Raw genomic sequence first — 24,589 nt, forward strand, 5'->3', positions numbered from 1 at the left:
CTTATAAGAATAATTTAACATAATTTACTACAATACGGTAATAATAAGATTTTTCATAGTTTTATGAAAATGCTGCATAATGTTATTTATTAATGCACGACGTTTTATTGCGAATTAACAGAACATAAGTTTAACCAATTATTGGAGAAACCGTTATATAATTAAAAAAATTTTTTTTTTTTTAAATTTTATAAGAAATTAATTTAGGGAGTTTACGCAGTTTGAAAAATGCCGCCATGCATGAGGAGTGCTTTCAGCGCCGTTTTTCAGTTTAAGCATTTCGAGTCGAACTGCACAATATCGATATCGATATCGATATCACGACTTCCACATCGGTATTGTAACTTCAAATCGAGTTGGTCATCGGTCACGAAATGGGTCGCGATGGATCGCGTTCGAATTGTTTCGTGTTTGAATCTTGCGCGACAGTTTATGGCGAGTGTCTCTCGTAAAGAGTATTATATATCTTAGGTATGCGCTTTCGATTGAGCCTATTACCAACTCAATCGGCTCAGCCGTTATTGAGATCCGATAATCTCGACTCATCTGAACCTTCCGTCTCGCGTAAAGATACACGGTCGGTCTTGCGCTACGCGTGAACTTGGCGCGAGACACTACCGTGTCTCTTGATTAAAGATTTGCCGTAACGTGTTGAACATCGTGTACAACGATTATTTGATTTCGACATTGACGATTCATCTGGAGCCGATCGAAGTCATCTCGAATCTTTTGCGTCATTTCCCGCTGCGAGTGCAGCCAAAATACGATTTATGTAAAATTATTGCCAGGTAAAAATGCAGGTATTTAAATATTGTTATCAATCTCGTGCAATAAATTCATTTATATCCTATTTATTCTATAAACATATGTATTATACACACGTATATACACATATACATGTAATTCACGCTCATTCAGATATCGATCGTCAGAGGTCGCTACGTACGCGGACTCCCCCTCCACGCACGAGGATTTCGCGGCATCGTTGTACGTTGTGGCCGTGCATGTAGTATGTGCAGTCAATGTGCAGTGCGCCACCGGACGTCGTGTGGTGTGTGTTCTTGTTGCCGGCCGTTGTCGCGAAAGCGTAACTGGTGCGATTATGAGCTCGCGCGATCACGCGTCGTGAACTCTCTTGCCGCCGCGACGGGAAAATTATGTCGACTCGGAGAGATGGGTAATTTGACGACGCTACTGGTGAAGTTCAGTGTCGCGTTCCTCCTCACCGTTCTCGCGGATTACAGCCAGGCCCAGGACGAGGCGTCAGGTAAAAGAAAGAGAACTTAGCGTTTTGACATATCGCGTGACAATGCGCCGCGAACACACGTGGAAACCATCTGCATATACAATCAGACCAGTTGTCGTCCAGTTATATAAAATTATGTCGATCAGTGATACAATTAAGGCAGTGATTTTGTGAAGATCCTAAAAGAAGTAACTTGAAAGTGCGAGACAAATTTTTGTATCTTCGCGGAACAAATTTACGATGTTTTTTCGCGGGAAAAAATTAAATTAAAGAATTGGAAAATTATGTTTTTTTTTTTAAATATGAAATTATTGCACATACACATATGCAATTTTGCATAATTTGCAATTTTGTTATTTGGAAATGGAAACAATATGAATATAATAATACAATGTAATATAGTCGTGTATGCACATCGTCTTGTAACAAAATCGCTGATTTTTAAATCGCGCTATTTAAAAATACAGTTTGAACTATTCTACTGTCCAATTTTTTTGTTTTACTGAACAAAATGCTCAGTACTTTTATCGTATGTTCAGCGCTGAACGCGGCAAATATTTGTTTCGCTTCTTGTGAATAATTAATGTTAATCTGAGAGATGATTATATTTAATGTCGAGTGTAAAGTTGATACGCTCTTTTTAATGATTTTTTAAAATACTTTTAATTAGGCTGTATTTTTAAAATTTTGCATGGTCGATATATTTCTTGAAAAGATTGCGCAATATTCGTTATGTGATGCAAGATACGCTATTCCCCAGCAAGGTATCTCGGGTGAAATATCTAAAGGGTTAATTAAAGCTGCATGCACGGGGATTAAAGTACTATACTTCATCAGCAAACTTCAGCACCGCAATTTGCGGCTTACAGTCTTATTAGTCTTATTAAAAATTGATTAGTCTATCGTATATTGAAACGTAGAATATATAATACAATATTATCCTGCGCAAAGTATAGGAAGATTTATATGTAAATTGCTTTCTACAAGAAAATCTTTCGCTAACAGCATTTTCAGCAGAAAGTATCGAAAAGATTAATTTTTATTTTTTTATTAATATTATAAATTTTGATCACTCGTTTAATCGCGCTAATTAAAATTGCAGTTGAATCCGAAATTTTATTTACATGTTTTTACTATTAATTTAGTGCAAGTAATATATTCAAGATGACAGCCTTAACCGCCTAATTGCTTGTGTAGCTTAATTACGCGTGCTTAAATTAAGAGACCATATTAAGAGACAGTTATTACAAACGCATCATGCGTTTGTAAGAAAGTCGTTTGCAGTGCGTTCTTGCTGGTTTCGTGGCGTACAAAACGCGCGATAGGAAGAATAGTTATCTGGATTTGATAAGTTCCTGAATTTCACATAGCTTTTAAACTACGAATCTAGATTGATGATGTTTGGTGTTTTAAATTTCACGAATATATTGTGATTGATTGGAAAAAACATGTAAATGCTGAAAAAATTCGTATATTCTTTCTAATAATCATCGTTTTACATATTTTCACGAAAAGAGAACATCTAAAAAGTAAAAATAATCTTGATATTTACACATTATTTTTTTCTTACAATTATCAATACTTTGATATTAATTTTAGATATTACTTTAGATATTTCCTTTTTCATGAAGGTTTTTTTCTTGTTTAAATAAAGTTATTGATTTCCATTGTTAAGAATTCGGAGTTCGGAGTTTTTTAAATCAGGCGCGGAGAACTAATTTTTAGAGGAAAAAAAGAATATTAAATAACTGAAAAAGTTTGTGTACTTTTTAATTCTATATTTGATATAATAAACTTTTCATCTGGAAATAAGTTTTTGTACGCCTGATTTAAAAAACTCCGAACTCTCTTAAAATGAAGATCAATAATTTTATTTAAAATAGGAAAAGTGACAAACTTTTTGCACCAATCTAACATACCTATATGATTTTTCTAAAGTACACTACACGCTTGAATGAAAGGCACGTGTAATTCGAGACGAGCTCGAGGGCGATCTTTAGTCAGGTATCAACATTCTTGTGTTTTCTCATAGAACAAATATTTCTACGAGATATCTAGAATACTCTAGTTCTTCTGTATAAGGCGATGATGTCCTGGTGCGTGACGAACAGCGCGTCCCTTTCTGAAGGCGAGCGTGAAGCGCGGCTGCTCGCCTGGCCATCGGCCGGCAGTAGTCAGCATGGCCGTCTCGACCGCTAATTGTTGCACAATGCTCTCTCTCTCGCGAGTTTACAGGTGCATTGCACCAGAAATCCTCTCCCGGTGTTGCTCACTTCTCCCGTGTGCTTTTGTGCCGTTCAATGGCGTAGGGTACCGCGGCACCGTCACCTTTCATCGTAACTAATCCTAGGAACATGATTGCGCGGCAATGAGATATCTCTTATTCCTATAACGTATACTCGTTAAATGAACAAATTTCTTTCGTTCTTTGTTACGCGATTGAAATCTTCACGGTGGAAATTCACAGAAAGCGTTACAATGGCAGTAATAAGAAAACGAGCTCTTATCGAGATACATTGAGATACATTTGATTTCTATTCAATCAACGAGTGGAATGAGTCTTTAAAAGATTGATCGTAATAGGATACGTCTTTCGAAGATTCGTTACGTAGTCGAAAAACGCTCAACAAGTTCCCACCGTTATTTTTTCGGAGTATTATAAGAGCAATAATTGCGCGTGGTTCACACGGAGACGGAGGTTCGCTCTCTTACGCCACCTCTACTTGCGCTATCGGCTGCGATTAGGTCGATGTGTCTCGTTTGTGGAAGTGAAAGGACGAGAACCGTTTTCGCGTTTGCCCGACCGTGCTTTTCTGAGCGACCGCGACTTAGAGAACGGCTGGCCGCTGTGATCACGACTGCGACCAACGTGAACAGACCACCAACGTTACACAGGGTTGTGTTAGGAGCCGGATAGTATACGCAATTTGCCAGATCAACCCTTTCAATGTTCATTCGAATGCTCAGCCTGAATGCCGGCTGAATGAATTTAACCCTTTCACGCACTTTGGGGGTCGAAACGAGTCTATACGCTTCATATAATCTTATTACATGCGCAGTTCAGAGATAGTGATTCGCTGCAATTATTGTTTTATTAATGGGAAAAATAAATCTTTTGATATAAAAATCAAATAAATGACGAAAGGCTTATAAAAGTCAAAAAGCACTTTTTGGCTATTGTTTGCTTTCCATTGTTGATTTGATTTCAATTAAAATCTTAAAAAGTCTTTTGTCCTTGTCGATGTAAAACAAAAATCTACGTAAATATAGAATGGAATAAAATGAAGATAGATAAATGTATAAATATTCATTGAAAAAGGCAACTATTAAACAACGCTTAATTTGCAAAAAATAATTACACATTTTACATTTTGCGAGAAATACAAAAGAAATAATCTTGTTGTTTCTAATTTGATTGCTTTTTTAATGTTTCTGTTCACTTTTATTATATTTATATATACCATATATATATATATATTTCTTGTTATAATTGGATTTTATCCAATGTTTGCTGACCGCATTATCCAAATTGATTACGGCCTGTATCCTTAAATGCGATTTACGATGCATCGTTAAGTTTCTTTTGTATTTCTCCTCGAGTCCGTGTTACGGTACGCTGCACCGACGTATGTAAATTTCCATGGCCGCGGTTTTCACTTTCATCTTTCTTTCCGAGACGTTAATGAACGTTTCATTCCGCGTATAATCCACACATACACATATGTAGAATTGTGTGCACTACAAATTTCACCGCAGTTCAATATTATAGCCAGCGCGATAACGATGCTAAAAGTTATAACGCAAACTTATTTTGCACCAGGTTGTGAAAGGTTCAATGATCACCGTCGCATATTGCGAAGATAAAACGTTCCGACGCGAAGCCTCAAATAAATTGCCGAAAAGATGCAAACGGCAAATTGCAAAATGTATAAGTGCCGGGTATGTAACGTCGGACAATGCCTTCCGCGATAGATTTCATCATGTGTTCTTTAATTCGCATACATGTAACAGCATTCTGAAACGGTAATGACAGATCTGGAAATAATAAATCATTTATAATCTACATTCACAATTAATACAGTAGAAAACTATTCTCTATTCATTTATGATAAATTAATTATTTCCTTATTCTTTTTCTGAGAGAATTATATTTTTATGATTCTGATATTCTTATTTTTCAAGAAGCACGAAAGAAATCTCTCTGTATAAGCGAAAAAAGTATTTTCGACGTTTTTAAAGTCTCTTTTCTGACAAGCAATCTTCTACGTATATTAAATAACACATTTATATAAAATAAGACAATATGAAATTTAATTACAAGATTTAATGGATTCAAAATTTAAATAATAGATAGAACAAAAAAATCTATTTATGATTGTTCCAAAGAATTGTTCCATGGAATGCCGTCTCTCGAATGAAACGCGGCGAGTAACAAATCGACTAAGATGGGCTTTAATCGTGCGACGGTTCGCCGACGGAATACGCTCTTTCTCAGGCTTCCGGTGCATTGTTGCGATACCGTTCCGACTGCCGCGAGCGCAATTTCGCAATCCTCGACCTCTTCCTTCCTCTTCGCGCGCGCGCGCGATGTGCTTTTCTGCACATTATCATACCGCCGGGCTCATTTTCCCTGTCGCGAAATTACTCTCTCCTTCTCTCTTCGTCTCGTGAGTGCCCTGTCGACCGGGGCACCATGTCCGGGATCCGCGTGCGACACGCGTCACTGACGTGACGTCGCCGTCCCCGGCGATGATGAGCGGCAGCATCCTGTGAGCGAACATGCTCTCGCTCAATGCGAACCGACGATGGCCAATGCCGGTTTAGCCATTATCGCGCAGATGAGAAGATTGCCCGGAGTTTTCATAATTAGCGCGATCGTACGATTCGTACACCGCTTATTGTTTCGCATAGGATGGAGCGAGTTATTCTCGCTGGCGCGCGCTTCTATTAACACTTTCCCGGCTGCCGATGAAGACGCTCGAACCGCTCGCTCATCCTTGAGCGAAGAAAGGAACTACGCGAATTTCACGGTTACGATGTTTATCCGTGCGATTTTCACAATCCGCGCCGCTAAGTCGTCTCTGCGAACGATTCTTTCTCGATTCACATATCACTTAACCAAGCATATCGTAAACATCCCTAATGTAATATCACACATATTTGCTCCGCTGTACATTTGCATAATTGTGTCTGATATAGAATGCAAGGCAATCCTCAATTTCTTGCTTCAGCGATGATGCGACGTGTAGGATGCGCGCACGATCTACGATTTACAAAATTGACCAAGCATCTTGAAATTCAAACGACGTTATGTCAGAAAACATTATTGTAGAAATATATTGGCTCCGCATTCTTCTATTAATATATGAACGCTACGAAAATCAGTCTTATACTGTGAAAAATGCTAATCTTTCTTTCGGAATAATATTATTTTATATAATGATGATTTCATCCTTTTTTTTTTAACAGAATGAAGGTGGTATGTAGAATTTCGAAACTGTTGACAAGTTACCGCATCGTGGTTATGATAATTGCAAATGAGACAACTTATCGAAATCATCATAGCGGAATATGTATTATATGAACAGCAGTATTTCCGGGAGAGATTGCACATCAAGTCACCAGACGTGCATCTGGCATTAAATTTGTACTGATTAACACGTGATTTCAAGATTAGATACATCGACGGTGAAAATAGTTTTTCACGTTGTATTCATTTATGCACAGTTCTTTTAATATCAATTCAAAATCTGAGAGATGCCACCTAGAAATTTAATAAAGACATTAAAAGAATTTACACTTTCACAGAATATATTAACAGATTTGACGCAGATTTTTGACGCGTATAAGTAATTATTTGGTGATCTAAGGTGAACAAAGTTATTTCCTGATTCTAACGAAGACAAATTACAAGCAAATCATTAAGCTGACGCTAGTTTTCAATGTGTAATTATCACACAGAATTACATAGCTTTCTTCGAGACATGCTCTACTTGCGTTGTTTTGATGTTTAAAAATTATCATATTTCTCACACTACAGTTATTTATTGGCTTTAATTAGCAAGTTATTAATTTATAGGTCACCTAAATGCCACTTGCACTATTAGCGTTTGTTACAAATTTCAATATGTATGATAATATGTTATTACATTTATAACATGTGTGTTATACTCAATCGATATATAATTATATCGAATTATTAATTCATATCAGAGCCGCGGATAATATTTAATTGCATAAATATTACAAACAAAATTTGTATAAAGGCACACAATTTATATATAAAAAACAAAATAACAATGAGATATTTATTTGCGTGATAAGAATAATTTTTGTTATTTCTATTACAGCAAAAATTTATCTTATTTATTTATATAAATAGAACTTAAACGGAACAAAAACTTTTAATTAAAAAAATTTTCCATATTTCCAATTTTAATATCGGATTATTTTGTTATAAGATTTTGATATCTTCATATTAAATAATATTATTTTCGCCTCTGCAAGCAGATTGTCATAAAATTAGATACTTTTTATCGTCGTATAAAATTTAATTTATTTATAATCCACGAGTCAGAAAGTAAAGTATTCCGTATAAGCGCCTGTATCGCGGCTGGAAAGGTTAACGGAGCGCTCGCTCGTAAGATCTTCTTATCTCGAACCTTACTCGACTCCGACGAACCGTAGGCAAGCGGGAATCCAGACTTTTTTGACCGGTATATACCGGTCGGGTGACGGTTCCGTGGATGCCGCGGATAGCGCGGTGGGGTATACGATAGTCTCGTCCCTCTTTCTCCCATCTTTAGAGAGAGCTCTTATTTGATTTTCTAAAGTACCGTTTTCTTCTACGAATCTAGCGCAATCCATCTGTTTCCATGTGCAGCACGCGGAGCCGCTGCTGTGCACGCGTCGCTGACGTTTAAATTCTCTTCTTGTTGCGCGCGATAAAAATCAAATCAGTAAAGTTAACGTAGCGCGCCGCCGCGACATCCATCTCCTCCTTAAAAAGAATATCATCTCTGCCATGTGGGAAGAAAGATGCGCTGCAATTCTTAGAAGCGCATTAGTGGAATTCGAAACGCATCGAGTATTTTTACCGTAACATTCTTTACATTGTACTGTTACAGTAACAGAACTGATTACGCGATTAATAAATTAATTGTATTCAAATAGTCTTTTTCTAAACTGGTTTTATTTATTTTTTTGCGTAGCGTGCAAGAGTTGGGAGATTAAATATTTAGGAATTGAATTTTTCAACCTTCATTTTTACCCCGCGATCTACGCACACGACGCGAGGAATCAATAAGGCAATTACAGCGCGCCAAGTACCAACGATGGACGCGGCGTCGTGGAATATAACGGTACGCTAGCATCACAAGTACAGCGCGATAATAGGAGCGCGCTGCGCGGCACTGTTCTCGCGCGAAGCTCCACTCTGATATAATTTAGCCTGCTCTCTCTAAAACGCGTAGATGCGTGATTTATATCGCGCGCTGCGTGTGACATCCGCCGTCACATAAAACCGTCCGTGAAACCGGATGCACGCGACACGGCACGCAATTTGTCCAATCTAGGGAACAAAGATACTCCATCACGCCGATTAACGGATTAATTTCAAATTTAGACCCGCGTCAATTGGAAAATGCTTTTATTTTCACCCCGAATGTCTGAAAATTGGCCGCGATAATCGTCTTCGTGGCAGACGCGACACACTTTTTTTTTCTACAGCGCGTGTAGCTCTTAGTATGTAACGCTCAAGCAGCAAGCGTGTATCAGAGTTGAGCCGTGAAATTTCTCCCGTACTTTCCTTCGACGATAAACTTGCGATGCATACCACATCACGAGCAAAATTATAACGCGAAGGAAAGTGATCGGTCACTTACGTTATATGTATTTGCAATGGCATACGCGGCGGTTATTTCTTTCAATTATCTCCTCTCACAAAAGACACTTGGCGCGCGGACAATTTTTGAAGAGTTCTAGAGTTTCCTTTTATTTTTAAAAAAGAGTTCCAGCGATTAACATTCTCGTAGTTGAGGTTGAAAAACGGGTTGCTATGCTTTCTTTTGAAGCGCACGACAATGATCTCGGCCGTCCTTTCTCGAACTTTACGATGTTGACTGCGAGTGGCGGGAACAACCATGAGGCAGCAGGTGCTAACTGAATCCATTAACATCCGTTAAAACGAGTCGTTCATGCGCGCTCGTATGATCACATTTAACTGCAAGTTGTGCACAAATAAGATGTCCCAGATCTGTCATTTCTCAAACAACCAGGTATAACAGTAATTTCCAGATACCCGCGTTCTACGGAAAGTAAAATGTTAATATTTAAAATGAAAGAGTATGGAGCATAAAACTTGAATTTTTTTTTTTGCTTAATTATATATAATGGCTCTTCAATGTATCGAGTTGATCAGGAAATTTATTCGGATTTTCGCCTTTTATTTCTAATTGAAATTAATTATTATTTTACTGACTCCACTTGCTTCGAAAATATATTTTCTTACATAAATCTCTTTGACACGATCGCTGCATTACATCCAAAAATTTATACTTGCTTACAGAGCTCTTATAATTCATGTGACTCTTCCTCGAATTTCAGTAGTAAAGAATTAAAGACGCATGCGATCAGCTGTACTTGTCGGAACGACACGCGTGCCAGCAATCTTTCGCCTTTGAATCGATTTTACGGTCATTCCGGTTTGTTCGAGCGTTCTTTACGATGTATCTTTACTGCACAAGCGACTCTTCTCGCATTTGAGCGTGGACAATCGGAATGATACAGACCGCTTATATAAAGTATTACATATTTTTTGTCTGTCAATTTGTGCTCATACATCGCTGGTATGCGCACTTTCACGTATTTCGTGCCTACTCAGGAATGCGGCTTGAGTATATTTTTGACAATATCTGTACCTAGGCCTACTTTTTACTTATACCTGTGCCTAGGCCTATTTGTGACTTATACCTGTGCCTAGGCCTATTTTTGACTTATACCTGTGCCTAGGCATTCTTCGCAGCGAGTGTTCTATATCATAAATTATAACGAATCTTTGGAGCATCTGTATTTATTTTCAAGGATCACATTTTAATAAGTTACTTTTTTCACGTTTATTTGCATGTCGTAACTTACAACAAATTGCCTCTATGCACTTAATTTTTTTACAAGCGAAGAATGAATTTTTTCTCTGTTGGGAAAAACGACACGAGTTCTTTTACATCCTAGGTTGCTGAAAATAAATTTGTGCTCTTATGCATCGCTGATATCCAGATGCGCACTTTCCACGTGGCACTCTCGCGCGTCTCGTGTATGCTCAGGAGTGCGGCTCTTCTGACGTTCGTTGCGCGAGGACAAAGAGAAAATGCACCTTTATCGGCCAAATGTTAACTTTTTACGAGCCAGAAGGCGCGCTCGCGGGTTCGTTATCGACATCCGGTTCTACGACTTCCGCCCTGGTTCTGGTAACTCAGTGAAACATCTGCATCCTTCTCGTTACTGCCTCGCTCGTCTCGCTGGATTTTATTGCTGCCTTCTTCTACTATCTCGCTTAACCGTGATTAAAAGTTTTGCACTGCAATCTCATTACAATGCGCGCGAAACAATGCGTTCTTTCATTTAACTGGTTTGTTCCGTTTATCTGAATTAAATATCCAGAAAAAAGTGTACGTATTATTATTATTATTACACGTAGTACAATAATGTTCAATAAGATATATATTATTCCGAAACTTATCTGTATATAAGAAAATTGATATTTAAAAGAAAAAGTTAAGGGAACTGAAGGAAAAAGGGTAGAACCGGTTTGTGGTTTTGACCGAATAGTAGGAAAGAATGCGCGCATGTATATGCACGGCGTACTAAAGCGAACGTGTCATCCTCGTTTCAGCACGGACAAACTCAGAATTGATTTGAGGTAAAAGCGGACTTTAAAGACGCGCAGGTAGTCGCACGCACAAGCACACGCGGACGTGTCTACATCGTCGACCGCATAGTTTTCCAGTCACGTCTCCTTCGCGACATCGCGTCGTACTGCTGCTACTACTACTATTATGATCGTCGTGTTCCCTTGCGGTTCTCGTCATTATCTGCCGGTTATCATCGCTACTTTCCCGAGCGCTCATTGCCGATAACTCTCATTTGGCCGCTTAAAGTTTTTTTTCTCTCCGCACACATTACTCAAATTCTCACGGAATTTTTGGGGAAATTGCTGAATTTGTAAATATATAAGGATGCATAGAAAGGTGTTGGAGAAAGGCGAGTTTATTGGATTTGTTTGGCTCGAGATGAGCGTTTGAATCAAAACTCCTCGACGCGCGGGCTTGAAGTTAGTACGCGCCACATCTGCGTCCCAGAGAAGCGCCGATTCAACAATGGTCACCTGCGTTTCCGCGATGCGATCGATAAACGCGAGGGGTGCGAGGGTGCGTGCCATGCCGGTCTCGCGTGAGGTCCCACTCCAGTCTGCGAGGCGCGTTTCCTTTCCGGCCGACCGCTAAACAACCCCCCGCGCCGGTCGATATCGTCCCTTCTTCCACGCATATTTTGTTCAGATTCGCCGATGATGCGAACAATGGATATGAAATGTTATTCCATTTTAAAAGGGAACGCTTTTTGCCGAAAATGTTATATTTTCTTCCGAAATTCTTTGCAAATAATTAATTTGTGGTTTTGAAATCTCGACTCGATAGAGAGATCAAATTTATTCTTTGCTCTTTTGTAAAAAGTTAAGTTAATTTACATTGAAGTCGATTATTTATACGCGACTACTCAGTATTTAAGAGTAGAAAATTGTGCAACAGCCAGAGTATTTCGTATCATTTGGCGATGTGTTACAAACGTGTATCGCGTGCCGGGAGGCTCGTTGCGATAAAGTCGCGATAAAGTCTCGCGACTCGCGACGCTAATCAAGTTACGCAATGACCGATTCTCCCTCTTTCTCGGCGAAACCTGATGTATACGTTGTCTTCTTTCTACGTCCGTGTTTATTTCTCTCCATCTCCCTTCCCGTCCCGCACCGACGGGCCCGCGCTCGGGCCTTGTTTGCTCACTGGCGCACCTCACCGCAGAGGAGTAAATCGCCAAGTACAGTTACTTGTTTGTAGGAACGCCGCGGAGAACGCGAGCGATAGAGATACGCACCAGGACGTCGTCGTTGCACGTTAACTCTTTCAATAAGAGTCTCTATTTATAGAGAGAATAACGAATACATATAGAATACATCTAGAAAAGAACGAGTAAATTATGAAAACTTTTTGATTAGGATATTTAAAAGAGATATCAAAGCAAAGTTCTCATAAAAATATTATATTATAATTTTTACATTTTTCCATTATGTGAATTTGTAAGCTTATAATGTATTTTTAAGTGGATAAAAAACAAAAAAAGTACCGGCTGAAAGAGAAAGAAATAGTAAGAGAAATGGCATTCTGTAAATATTCTATTCATGCCAGATATTATGTCCCTTTGCAGTATTGTGTGTCAGTTTATTTATTAGTCTTTAATGCTTCTTGTAGACTAAATTAAAGATTATTCCCTGGTAAGCGTACATGAAATGGCCTCTTTGTATTCGGAAATGTCGGCGTGCCCGTTGTGGTGCTCTTCGCGGCAATTAACTCCTCTCATCTATTTCAATTTATGCCGACCTACTTCTGACATAAACTTGCCGGACTGTCCGGCAAGTCCGCGCTTCAGAAACGAGTGCGAATATGCAAATCCGGATCCCCGTTTTCCCATTTTCCCTTCTGATAGCTATTGCGCGGATTCAATTCGAAATTATGCATTTCGACATCGCGCCCGCACGCTTTCCCGATGCTTATAATTGCTCTCGCGTGCACGAGCGTGCAACAATATTTCGCGGTTCGTTGCGACAACTTTGCGAAACAAAAAAAGAAGAAAAGACGCGTAAGAAGGACGCGGGCGCATATTAAATATGCGCTCGATTCAATGTAGTAATCAGATGCACGATATGCATCGCGGCGTGCAAAAGCGAGGACGTTTCGCAAAGAGGAAACGTTTAGGAGTTCAAGTATGGCAGTTCAAGTACGATGCGTCGCATTGCCGTTCCAGATTGTTAATTAAATTGTTTGATCAGCTACTTTTCAAATACCGCAATGCTTATTTTAACGAATAACATTCGTAAATTTTATTTGCTCGCAATTGCTGAAAGATTACCGTCCGACTGTATATACATGAGATACATTTAAAACAAATAAGAAAAGATCGACACCGTGTTTGCTTTTCATCAAAATGTTGATTAAAAACCTCCGCGAATTATATTGAAGAAAAAATTGAAACTGCTTTTATACGGAGAAGCCCGTATATCGATCGTGACATTTTCAGTGTACCTTTAGTATGCACGTACGAATTTGCGATTCAAATACGTGGAACAACTGTAGGTCACGTATTTTTCTCTCGACTGCTCATTACTAATTACTGGGGAATTGGCTTTTTTTTTTTACTTTTTATCAGGTTTGTTCGGTTTTCCAAACAGAAGTTAAACAAGCCGTAATAAGCAGACAGTACGAGTAATCAGTACGTCGTCGGCTATAAATTTGCTCCGAGTTTTTCTCGGGCAACCGAGTTATCCGCGAAATTAAGTTTCGCAAAACCGCGGACTAAACGCGCACGAAACAGAGCAATGTGTACTTTCTCGTAACGTTGCCTGCCCGCCCTCTGCGAATTCGTGTGGAATATTGGAAAGCAGAGTTCGCCTCGCACACATACATCAGTTTTCGGTATAATTCGTATAATTCGGCAACCAATTCGATAAATCAATGCAGTTTCTAACTTTCGACGTGTCGAAAGAATAGTTGCTAATCGGCTAACCGATTAACAGTCGTAAATTTAGAATGTTACAAATTGAGGACATGATATCTATTTCCGATTGTTTGTAAAAAGATTTCTAAGCATATTTTTCGATTGATTCGAAATTGTCGATGAAAATTTTATTAAACATTATTCTTGAAAAGAAAACAAGTATTTTCGAAAAGCATTTTATTTTTTATTAGCCGTAGCGCAAAAACTATTGAGCTCGATAGAAATAATTCTTGCACACAGATGGGAAAGTATAAAATAATATTCCGCTTACGGAAACATTTTCAGCGTAATCTTCCAATCAACGGCATGCGAATGATTTGCCTATTGCCGTGCGAGTGACGATCCTGAACTAAGTCTGTTCATGATTTGATCGGAAAGTCGCGCGCGATCTTATGAAGTCACCATGCGCGATAGCTATACGTGATAACTGGCGTTTGTTCATGGAAAATTAACTTTGCTACGCTTTCACATCGCGTGTGTGAGCGTTGTGATTCTTGTCATTGTGCTTTGAACGATGAGCGCATCGTTCGCCGTCAGGTCGCCGTGCGAAGACCTTACATCCGTGACGTAAGACATTCTTATAGGCCACATTACGACCTTCTGAAATCGCATATCGTCACATCATCGAGGTGTAATCAAATTTGACATTTGTCCATGTTGAACTCGAAAGGAAATTTTAGCAGTGTGTGCTTCTGGGACTTATTTTCTGGTCTTCCATAACGTTGTGCGATACGCCCAATTTTAATCATGCCGATCTTAGCTCATGAATACATAATCAATACGCTAATACTAGTATAATGAACAGTTGGATCTTTTATTTTTAAACATATTTTTACTAGAAATATTTATGTGCGAATCAAAGTTCAGATAGCACAATCATTGTCGACTAGCAGCTTGATGGTTTTAGAAACGAGTTATGAGATATTGATGCGCGATAATTTCGCGACATGAAATTATGATCTAAACATGAAAAAGCAATCGTAGTATCATAAATCGCACACGTGCGAATGCGTATATGCACGTGCGGTAGACGCGAGCATCTGCCTACCATCCGTTCGGTCTGCCAATTGTGTCTTATTCACAGTAAGTCGTTGCCTCGCGCTAATTGAACGCTTTAACGAATTTTAAACGAGTCTACCAAGTGCCAAAAAGGCACGAGGACGCGATCCGTGGAGCTGTTATGACAAGACACGATTCCTCCCTTGTGTTTCGTTCAAGCAATCCAAGTTTTAAATTAAGCGAATTTTCTTTTTCTAATTTTTCTTCTCGTTATTTAATACTTACATATATATATTAGTTACTTAATATATATATGTTTATTACTTCAACTTTTGTCGAGAAGGGAGCTATTTAATATTATACGAGCACCTCAGAGGTATACTATGTTAAGTCACAGAAACGTAATTTTTCAGAAGAATCTAAGGAGTTTTTTCGCTTCTTAATATGCTCTCATTAAAATACTTATAATGTTTTGCAAACTTTTTGAATTCGCAGAGTATAATATCACACTTCGATATGTTTCAGAAATAAAGTTGTGTGATTGCGGAATATGATTTGCGACTTAATACCTGATGAATGTGTCATGGTATGACTTAACTTTATACAGTCATTTCTATTTTGAAAACATTTGCCATCGGATAAAAATTGGAATAGAATCTTGTGTATTAATAGTATTAATAACTTAATTTTCGACAAAAATATGACTTAATATAGTATACCTCTGAGGTGCTCATATTGATATATTCGGATATTTTCTCGAGGAAGATTTTCAGAAACTAAAAGACTTTCGTCCTCAACCTTGGCATTACCGGTACATCCTTGCTCGCCGTTACTGCGAAATCACCGTAAACAGAGCGACATCCGCGTTTAACTGGCGACTTTCGCGTTTCCCGCATTTTGCGTTTTGCTCTTTTGCAATAGAGTTGTTGCGTTCACGGCTTATCGGCCTCCCGGCGGCCTTGCAGCGGTGCTCAGTCGACGTCGCGCGCGCTTGAAAGTGTGTCGGCTGCTCGAATATCGAGCAGGAGGTGAATGTACCTGATGGCGAATGAACCTGTTCACCTGGCTATCGAAAAATGTGTCCTTACACTCGCCATTATTCTAAACTAAACATTATACTCTCGAAAACCTTTTATAATATATTTTAGCCGTTGAATACTTATATCTTTAGTTAAAATTTTTTTTATTTCTACATATGTATATAATTTAATATAATTTATATGTTTCTCTCTCTCTCTCTCTCTCTCTCTCTCTCTCTCTCTCTCTCTCTTTCTCTATACGAAGCAAGTAGTCTACGGAAATTGCTTGAAAGTCCTAATCAGCATATGTTACCGTTGTTCGCGAGGGGAGCGAGAGCGACGTGAACATAGAAATGCTAACGTAAATCACTGCTAGTTTCGTATTATGAGCTCTGCGCCAATGTTCAGCGAGAGCAACAGTGCACTGATCGTTGGCCGAGAGATAGAGAGAAGTTTCACCTGACCAGTAATGGTACTTCCTGATAGTCCGGTGGAAGTTCCTTGATCCGATGCTGGCATGAACTACCGCGACCGACCGCTGGAACGTAAATGGGTTCCAACGATCTGCAAAATATATCACCGGAATTTGTTGGATGTAATAATACAGCACATTTACTGAAGCGGAGAACATCGTATCCAGACGTTTGTATATCTATATTTATATTGCAAGAAAGCTAACAATTATAGCTTTTCTCAATATTATTTTTATACTTATACTTTGTTATTATTATTTATTATTTACCGCTGCGTTTGGGAATAAACGGAGAAAGAAATATAACGATAAATTGAGAAGAAATTTTTCGATCAGAATTTCTTACATGCATCTCATTGTGTGTCTTCGTTAATGCGCGCGAAATATTCGACTAACAATTGTTAAATAATAATGTGAGAAAGATTTGTCGTATGGCGATATATTTTTTAATAGTAATACCTATTTTACGTCTATTTTTTCAATCTTGAACGTGCACTGTGATCTGTGTGTGCTATCGAAGTCGCTACTGAGTGCACTTCGTCTGTAATGAAATTTTTTGTTGAACTTTAAAAGCATGCACTTTCGATATTTGATGTCCGTGCAACAATAGCTCTCACGTGTAGCTAGCCGTGCTCTTCGATTCTCTGGCTGAGGAGAGAAAATGGCTTTCGACAAGTAACGGCAATTTTCAGCAATTTTTGACCAATGTCCAATCAAGCAAGTACGCAATAGCGAAATAGATATAAGTATTACTCTCATGTTTATTGGATAATACCGCTCTTTATTATGTAATGAGTTCACGAATCGAAAGTACCAACATGCAGATTGAATGCTTATCCGGTATTTAAATATTCAGCTGTATGTTTCTTTCATTTACCTTATTATTATCGTTTCAATCTTATTAATATTCACGAGTCAAGTAAAACATTAATCTCTCTTATTTTGCTAATTGTTCCATTTGTTGTACGAGAAAATGAATTTATAACTAAAAATGAGATTTATATATATCAATACTTTTAAACAAATTAGCAAAAAGAACTTGCTTATTTATACATCGAAAAATATTACGTCCACAATATATTGTTAGCTGTTCACTCTGACGGATTGAAAAAGTCCGAAATAGATTAATAAAACGTTTTCGGCGAGCGCGCAGCGACGCAAAAAGTATAATGTGAACCGGGCTAATTAACACGCGTTTCCGTTAATGAATTTCACGAAGAGTGCCAACGTCGGAACGTACCTGGCGTGGAAAGATTCAGGTTTCGAGATTTTGCGGACGTAGGTAAAGAAGAAGAAAGAGTGGAAAGAGGGAAAGACGGAGATAGAGACTTACCATCGTGCGCGCACATAAGGCAATGACGATGCTGTCGTCTAGGGATGGGATCGAATTGCTTACGGTATTCAGTTTTTGAAAGTATTGTTTTTTTATTTCTTCGAATACTCGTTTAAGAAGATTTCACACCTCTTTTTTTCGCTCAAATTTGATCCCGCTTACAAGTACCGCTTTCGTTTCTTCAGAGTGACGATGAAAAAAGAGAGTCGGAAACCAGTCGGGTTCGCACCTACTTGCGAGATACTCAATCCCATCTCTAGCTGTCGCGCATCGCATATGTGCATCGCATATGTGCATCGCATATGTGCGTCGTGCTCGTGAGTAACTGTACTCGCACGGCGTCTCGTATATATCGAGTGTACACGGGCGATTGACATACGAGCTTCGTGTGCCTAAAAAGATTCATACTCCTCGGGATTCACCGTCGCCGCGTGGCCGCGTGAACTTGTAACTTTGTAATTCAGAGACGACGTTTACGGCGGTCGTTAAAATCCGCGCGTAAAGTGATACGTGGAGCGAGCCACGAAAGCTTGGCTCTGCGAATGTGGGTTAGTATTATACAAAATACACGTAGTAAACAAAAAAATCGAGTTGACGATGCGACGATCGATTTAATATAAAAGTTTAAATATTTTTAAACATTGAATTATATTACACGTTTCTTTCTATTTTACTAAAAGTTACTGCCAAATTATTTTTATACGAATCCTTTAATCAGTCTTTTTAAATCGATTCTAAGAAAGAAAATATTTCAACAGTACGGAAAATAAATTAAACTATAATTATATTAAATTATATTAAAATGTGATAAGTTATGCTGGTAGATAGAGAATCGGCATACATAATTATGTATATTATGGCATGACGTAACTGCGAGAAGATTAACTCCGGACATACAAGTTATTCAGTCAAGAAACGTCAGCAGTAGACGATGCACGGTCTACTTAACTACATTAATTAATAACGAAAACGAGTGTATGTAAGTACTTGCTGCTAAGATACACGACTGTGCGACGTCAGAGTTTCTTCACAAGCTGTTGTTCGCCACGCCTGCGAAATTAATACTGGTCTTGTGCTTAACAGAATTCCGGGTATCATATTCCACTAACAAATAGAACATTTTTTCTCCAAACTTTCTCCGGGTAAAATTGTGCGAATATAAAATTGTATTTAAGTGAACGTTAAAAAAAATAACGGGAAATAATTAGGAAAAAGATGAAAAATCGTTTCGGTTTGATCATGTAGGCCGTTCGAAGCAGCGACTTCTCCTCGACCTTTAATTATCTAGTTATTAACTCAACTCGGCGAATCTACTGACAGTCGCGCAGATGTACCTATATTACGAAAAGTCTTTTTATTGACAGAGTCTGATTTGTAAAAAAGTTACGAAAGAGTATAATATAACACGGTGTGAATTTCAAATCTGAAATTATTATAAAAATGATTACAAAAATATTAAATATAATATAAATAAAATGAAAATAATCCATATATTTCTATAATTACATATTATATTTATCAAAACGCTGCAATTTTACATTAGTTATTAATCCTCCGATATTTCTCAATTCATTTTAGTAACATAAAGATCCACTTTCCTTTTATCCACTATTCACTAGCGAACTTTCAAATCTACAACGTACAAAACTCTCCATTAAATAATATTAAATTACCGACATGTACTTTCTATCGGACGTGCGATACGATCAATCGTGCAAATAATATAAATATAATGCGAATAATATGAAACGTAACTGTTTATTATCACAAGGAATTTCTGTTTGAATTCTTCTGCACATATTTACCATACGCATATCTTTAATAAATTATACAGACACATTTTCCGCGCGAGGAAAGGCGTAGAAAGTTGAGATCTCGGAGGAATAACACGCGCCTCGATATCGGTACAAGTTTTCACGTCGAAGAGTCGAAGGATGCTGGCGGTAAAATAAATAGTCGACCCCGAGGTTCATAGAACACGCCACACGCTGGAGAAGGCGAGGAGCGGTAAAACCCGACCTAGTGTTCTCAACCTGGAGAATGTGTGTGACCGTCGGACCGCCGCTTCCAAGTGTGACGGAGCGCGCGCGCGCGTTTATAGACCCACATAATCGAGAAACCAGCAACCGCATTCCTCATATACGTACTAATGGACCGCCTCACCAGAGCAAGCCCCTCCGGGGTCTCCCTTTCGCGCACACGAGGTCTTTCAATTTTCTCGCGCGCTGTCCATCCGGCTCTCTTGCATGACCCCGCATGATGTATATCTGGTCACCGAGCGCAGAGGAAGAGATGTAACTAGGAGCAGAAAGAGACATAAGTAGTATATACAATCGGAGAAGGAAACGAACGTCAATAGAGCGACGGGTAATGCAATGAGAATAAAGATGTTGAAAAGGCACGTAAAAATGTAGAAAGACTAAGTATGTCTCTTTTCTCTCACCAAAATATGTGACAAAATATACATGTAATGTAAGTCTGACAATGTAGAAATACACCGAAAGATGACGATAATAAGAAAAAATCTTTAGAGAAAATAATAGTGGAAGTTGAGAAAAACGTGATAAAAAGGAAAATATCGTTTTGAAAACTTACAGTTCTGAGACCGCAAGAACGAAACGTGCAACGTGCGAATCGAATTTTTACCATGGTCAGTGATCCATAGCCCCAAGCAGTGGCCCAAATGCTTGACATACATAACGCAGATATCAATATCTAGCAGTGCTAGGTACTTTTACAGAGCCTTAATAGTCGCCAGCTGAGATATTTCAACATTTAAATTTACTGCGCATTAAATTGTGTATTCTTGTAATTATTTGCATTATATGTCATTCCGTGAATTTTTAATTTGAGAATTAATAATAAAATTTATTTTTATATATAATCTGGAGAAAATCGAAAATTTGCAATAAGTAAAATCTCTATGCTCGATGCTTTAATCAAGAAAATATTAGCTCCAAACTGATTAAAGAAATTATAAATGAAAAACATCTTGTTTTGAAATACTTGTGAAAGAACTGTAATATAATATACTTGTAGAATCATCAGAAAGTATTGTAGCACTAGGTCATATGCAGAGAGGATAGGAAATGATAGTGTAAAGCTTGTCCATACATAAAAAGTTACAACTTAAGTACACTTTATTCTTCTCGCAAACAGAAATGTTAGACTCGACGATACACAACACGAAACTTTTCCGTTTTCAAGTTCTCGGTTAAAGTTTCCGAGTGCATTAATCTTTTTCTAAGACCATAAGAATATAGTTCTACTAATAAGAATCGTTTTAAGAGAGAGGGGGGAAGAGAGAGAGAGAGAGAGAGAGAAAGAGTGTTCACTCAATGATTGGATCCACGTTGAAAGTCACTGTCAACTCCACCGTGCTTCAGCGTCAACTTTGCTGTCGGGAACTGCTCTGAGAAAATAAAACTTCCAAGTTTACATTGGACGTAAAGTTTCGACCCAAGTTTGATGATCTTTAGCGACGGCAAGAACTTCGGAAAAGTTTGACGCACAATTTCTAGTCTTTATGCCCTCCAGCTTTTAGAAAATAAGAGGTAGCTCTCGCGACAAATTCGTGGCAAAAAGTTCATTATTAACTAATTTACTAATTACACAAATTGATAAATTCATTAATAATTATTAATTTATTAATAGTTCCTTGGAATCTAACATATTGTTTATGAGAAAACTTTACTAATACAAATTTTGCTGAATTACAGCTAGAGAATGCGTCTTATCCGACACGGGATGCCAGAGGTGCAGGGACGGAACGTGCGCCAGATGCGCCGTGCTGCTACATCAGGGTACCTGCGTGCACACATGCCCGCCCGGTTTCATCGCCGACTGGTCCACACGGGACGAGTACATGGGCCGTATCTGCCGGGAGACCGGCTATATGCTCGGCCTCACCGGTAGCCAGGTCGCGATCCTGGTGGGGGTGATTTCCGGCGCGACGATCTGCATCTTCATCATCATCTGCGGCGCGATAGTCGTGCACCGACGTAAGAAGAAGGCGGCGAAGCTGGCGCAGCAGTACGAAGACAGGTACGGCTCAATTTCTTCGTCGGCGCTCCGATTCTCTGTCGCGCGATCGACTTGCCAAAAATAACTTGCCGATTTGTGAATTTCAGCGCGGAAAGGAGAGAATTCTTGAAACACCTGGCGACACTGCGCGGAGAAGCCCATACTTTTCTCGCGATGCTCAACGATACTAGGCGACAAGTCAGAGAATTGTACTATTCGGGAAGTAATGGAGACGGTGCCGTCGGAATCCAGGCGTACAGGTACGAATGGAGAAATGAGAAATTACCCTTGTTAGTTGAAAAGATTTTTTTGAACAAGATGTCCAAATGTGTTATCTATAGTATAATTTTTAAATCAAATGTACCTTTACGCGCGTGTCCTTATTTATTTTTATTAATGTTATTACAGACCAGTGTTACGTGATCTGGCGAGAATATTGGTCCTCGTGAATAGGAGAGATGACGAGATACCACTGCCACCCGACGATTGGCAACGATTGTTCTCCTGGGCGGAGCGGTTGCTGAGAAGATACAAGAGGCACAGTTCTCCAGAGGTAAGATTTTTATTCCCGCGGGTGTTTCTACGTCGAATGAAAATGATAAACGAGCGCTACCGATCTTATCTTACACTTTCGATTCTTTTTCACGCCAGTCCCTAAAGCACTTTGGTGAGTCACATACCAAGCTGTATGCAAAAAGCATAGCGTTAGACGATAGTTCCCCGCGTTAAGCCCCCTTTTCCCCTCCGAATGGCAGCAATCCGACTGAATGAGCTGTTTTTTTTTCTACGTGCTCGAACAATGTTTCCGAATGGATTATGATATTTATCGTTTTGTTGCAACTTGAAGGTGGCTCAGCTCGTGACATTTCTGCAGCAGCCGACGAACGCCGTCCAAATGTCGCCAGTGCAGCCGGTCGCAGCGCCGCAACCGTCGCCTCATCAGACCACATATGAGCCAAGGAGTACCCCGACTAATCTCACGACATTCCAAGCGAATGTACCACTCGCGACGTTCCAGGCGAGTGACAAGTCGAGTATTAGCCCGGCGAGCTCCAGTCTCGGCTACGCGAAGGACAGCAGTCCCCTCGGCTCGAGTTTTGGTCAAAACAGTGTTTCTGGTGCTTACAACGGCGAGAAGCTCAGTCCGAATGGCTCGACAATTGGCCAAACGACGCCTCTTGTCTACGGCAGCAGTCAGAAGCGCGGTGGCGTGAGGACGATAAGCGATTCGCATCTCCAGGAACTTCAAGGAATCTCCGTGTTCAATCGTAGTTACAACGGCGCGCTAGGCGCCTTGGAGACAAACAGCGTTCGCATGTTGCAAGACGAGTGCGAGACGAACGACGGGTTGGATCGCGACCTAAATCCTCAATGGAAATTCCAGAGCAGCCCTGTGGAAGCGGCTAATTACACAATCCTGTCGGACTGGTCGCCCGCTCGTGATTATCTTATCGATGACTTTACGATCCTCGGTTTTCGGCCGCAGGACGAGATTACCACAGAATTGTAATGCCGACTAATACATATCCAAGTGCAAGACTCGTAAAGGAGTGATCACATATCCCGAAGTATCGAAGACAATCAGTCTTGATTTTCCTTCGATCCTAAAATTCTCGACACATTACTTCGATAATCTTGTATTCCATGTTACGTTAACGACACATCGATATCTTATTTGCGCAAAAGCATTCGCGCGGTATAATCATAGTATCATTGTGAGAAAAATAGTATATAATTATAAAAATTATAAAAAGTGTGTTATAAAATTTTGCCATTTCTGAAATCTTGATATAAACTTCTCGAATTTCTGTTAATTTTTTAAAGAAAAACGTTCATTTTATTCTTTCTAACGTGTCAAAATATTGAATGTTGATATGTTTTCGTAAAATTTCTGCATGTATTATAAATGTTGTATTTATGTTCCAAGTACTATTATTTTATAAATAATGTCTTCGATTTGAACGTATCCAAGTACACTGTGCAATAGACAAAATTGCAGCTAAATAACTATAAAACTCTTGTATAAATATTGGTCTTTATTTAATTCTTGCGCTGTACATGTCTAATAACGATCACTGTATATTATATAGTGTACTAGTCAACGTTTCCGTTTAAATCGCATCCAAATATCGAAGCGCATCTATGTCACTTCTATATTTGTTTGTATTACATTTGTTTTCTCGTCCGCTTATTTGAATATTGTATTGTACTCTTGAGAAAAATTTATAATTATACAAATTTGTATGTTACTATTTGCATGTAATGTATCAGTGAATTTTTATGTGAATTATCACTTGATTTACAGTGATATACGCTATAATGCTCATTTCACATTTTGCATTTTGCATTTCAAAGAAAAATATTTATATTCCACTCGTAATATTGTGGTAAACTCAATAGCGTAAAAAGCGGAAAAGCCGTAGTTTTATTTATATGAATACACATACCACACAAGTATTTCAGTCGGATGTATCATTTACATATATATACGTATGACCAAAATGGTCACTTGTACAAATCGATGTAAATACTGATTAATATTTTAGTAATAAATGTAAGAAAATATCGGATATAATATATGTAGTTGTAAATGAAATCTTTTTCATATTTATCATTTTATTCGTCACACATAAATTATTTCAAAATATTATTTAAAAAAAATTAAATATAACATTTTG

General features: G+C 38.6%; 1 protein-coding gene across 2 annotated transcripts; it reads left to right on the forward strand.

Moving 5' to 3' along the window:
• The first annotated feature begins 889 nt into the window (after positions 1-889).
• Positions 890-24,507, forward strand: T48 (FU domain-containing protein T48). Of its 2 annotated transcripts, none has more exons than XM_067356578.1 (5): positions 890-1,267; positions 21,608-21,932; positions 22,019-22,171; positions 22,320-22,464; positions 22,786-24,507. In XM_067356578.1, exons 1-5 carry the CDS (start codon positions 1,012-1,014, stop codon positions 23,419-23,421), a joined length of 1,515 nt encoding a protein of 504 aa, XP_067212679.1. In that variant the 5' UTR covers positions 890-1,011; the 3' UTR covers positions 23,422-24,507. The 2 variants fall into 2 exon arrangements, with proteins under 2 accessions (XP_067212679.1, XP_012221164.2); XM_012365741.2 differs by having other exon boundaries at positions 896-1,267; positions 22,759-24,507.
• The last annotated feature ends 82 nt before the right edge of the window (positions 24,508-24,589 follow it).

This window comes from Linepithema humile, chromosome 6, assembly GCF_040581485.1.
Source record: "Linepithema humile isolate Giens D197 chromosome 6, Lhum_UNIL_v1.0, whole genome shotgun sequence".
Taxonomy (NCBI): domain Eukaryota; kingdom Metazoa; phylum Arthropoda; class Insecta; order Hymenoptera; family Formicidae; genus Linepithema; species Linepithema humile.

What these genes read in the sequence shown, in the direction of transcription:
- T48 (XM_012365741.2), top strand. Translation starts at nt 1,012, where the DNA reads ATGTGCAGTCAATGTGCAGTGCGCCACCGGACGTCGTGTGGTGTGTGT. An exon ending in GGCCCAGGACGAGGCGTCAG is followed by an intron (nt 1,268 to 21,607) that starts GTAAAAGAAAGA and finishes GCTGAATTACAG; the next exon opens with CTAGAGAATGCGTCTTATCC. An exon ending in AGAGGCACAGTTCTCCAGAG is followed by an intron (nt 22,465 to 22,758) that starts GTAAGATTTTTA and finishes TGCAACTTGAAG; the next exon opens with GTGGCTCAGCTCGTGACATT.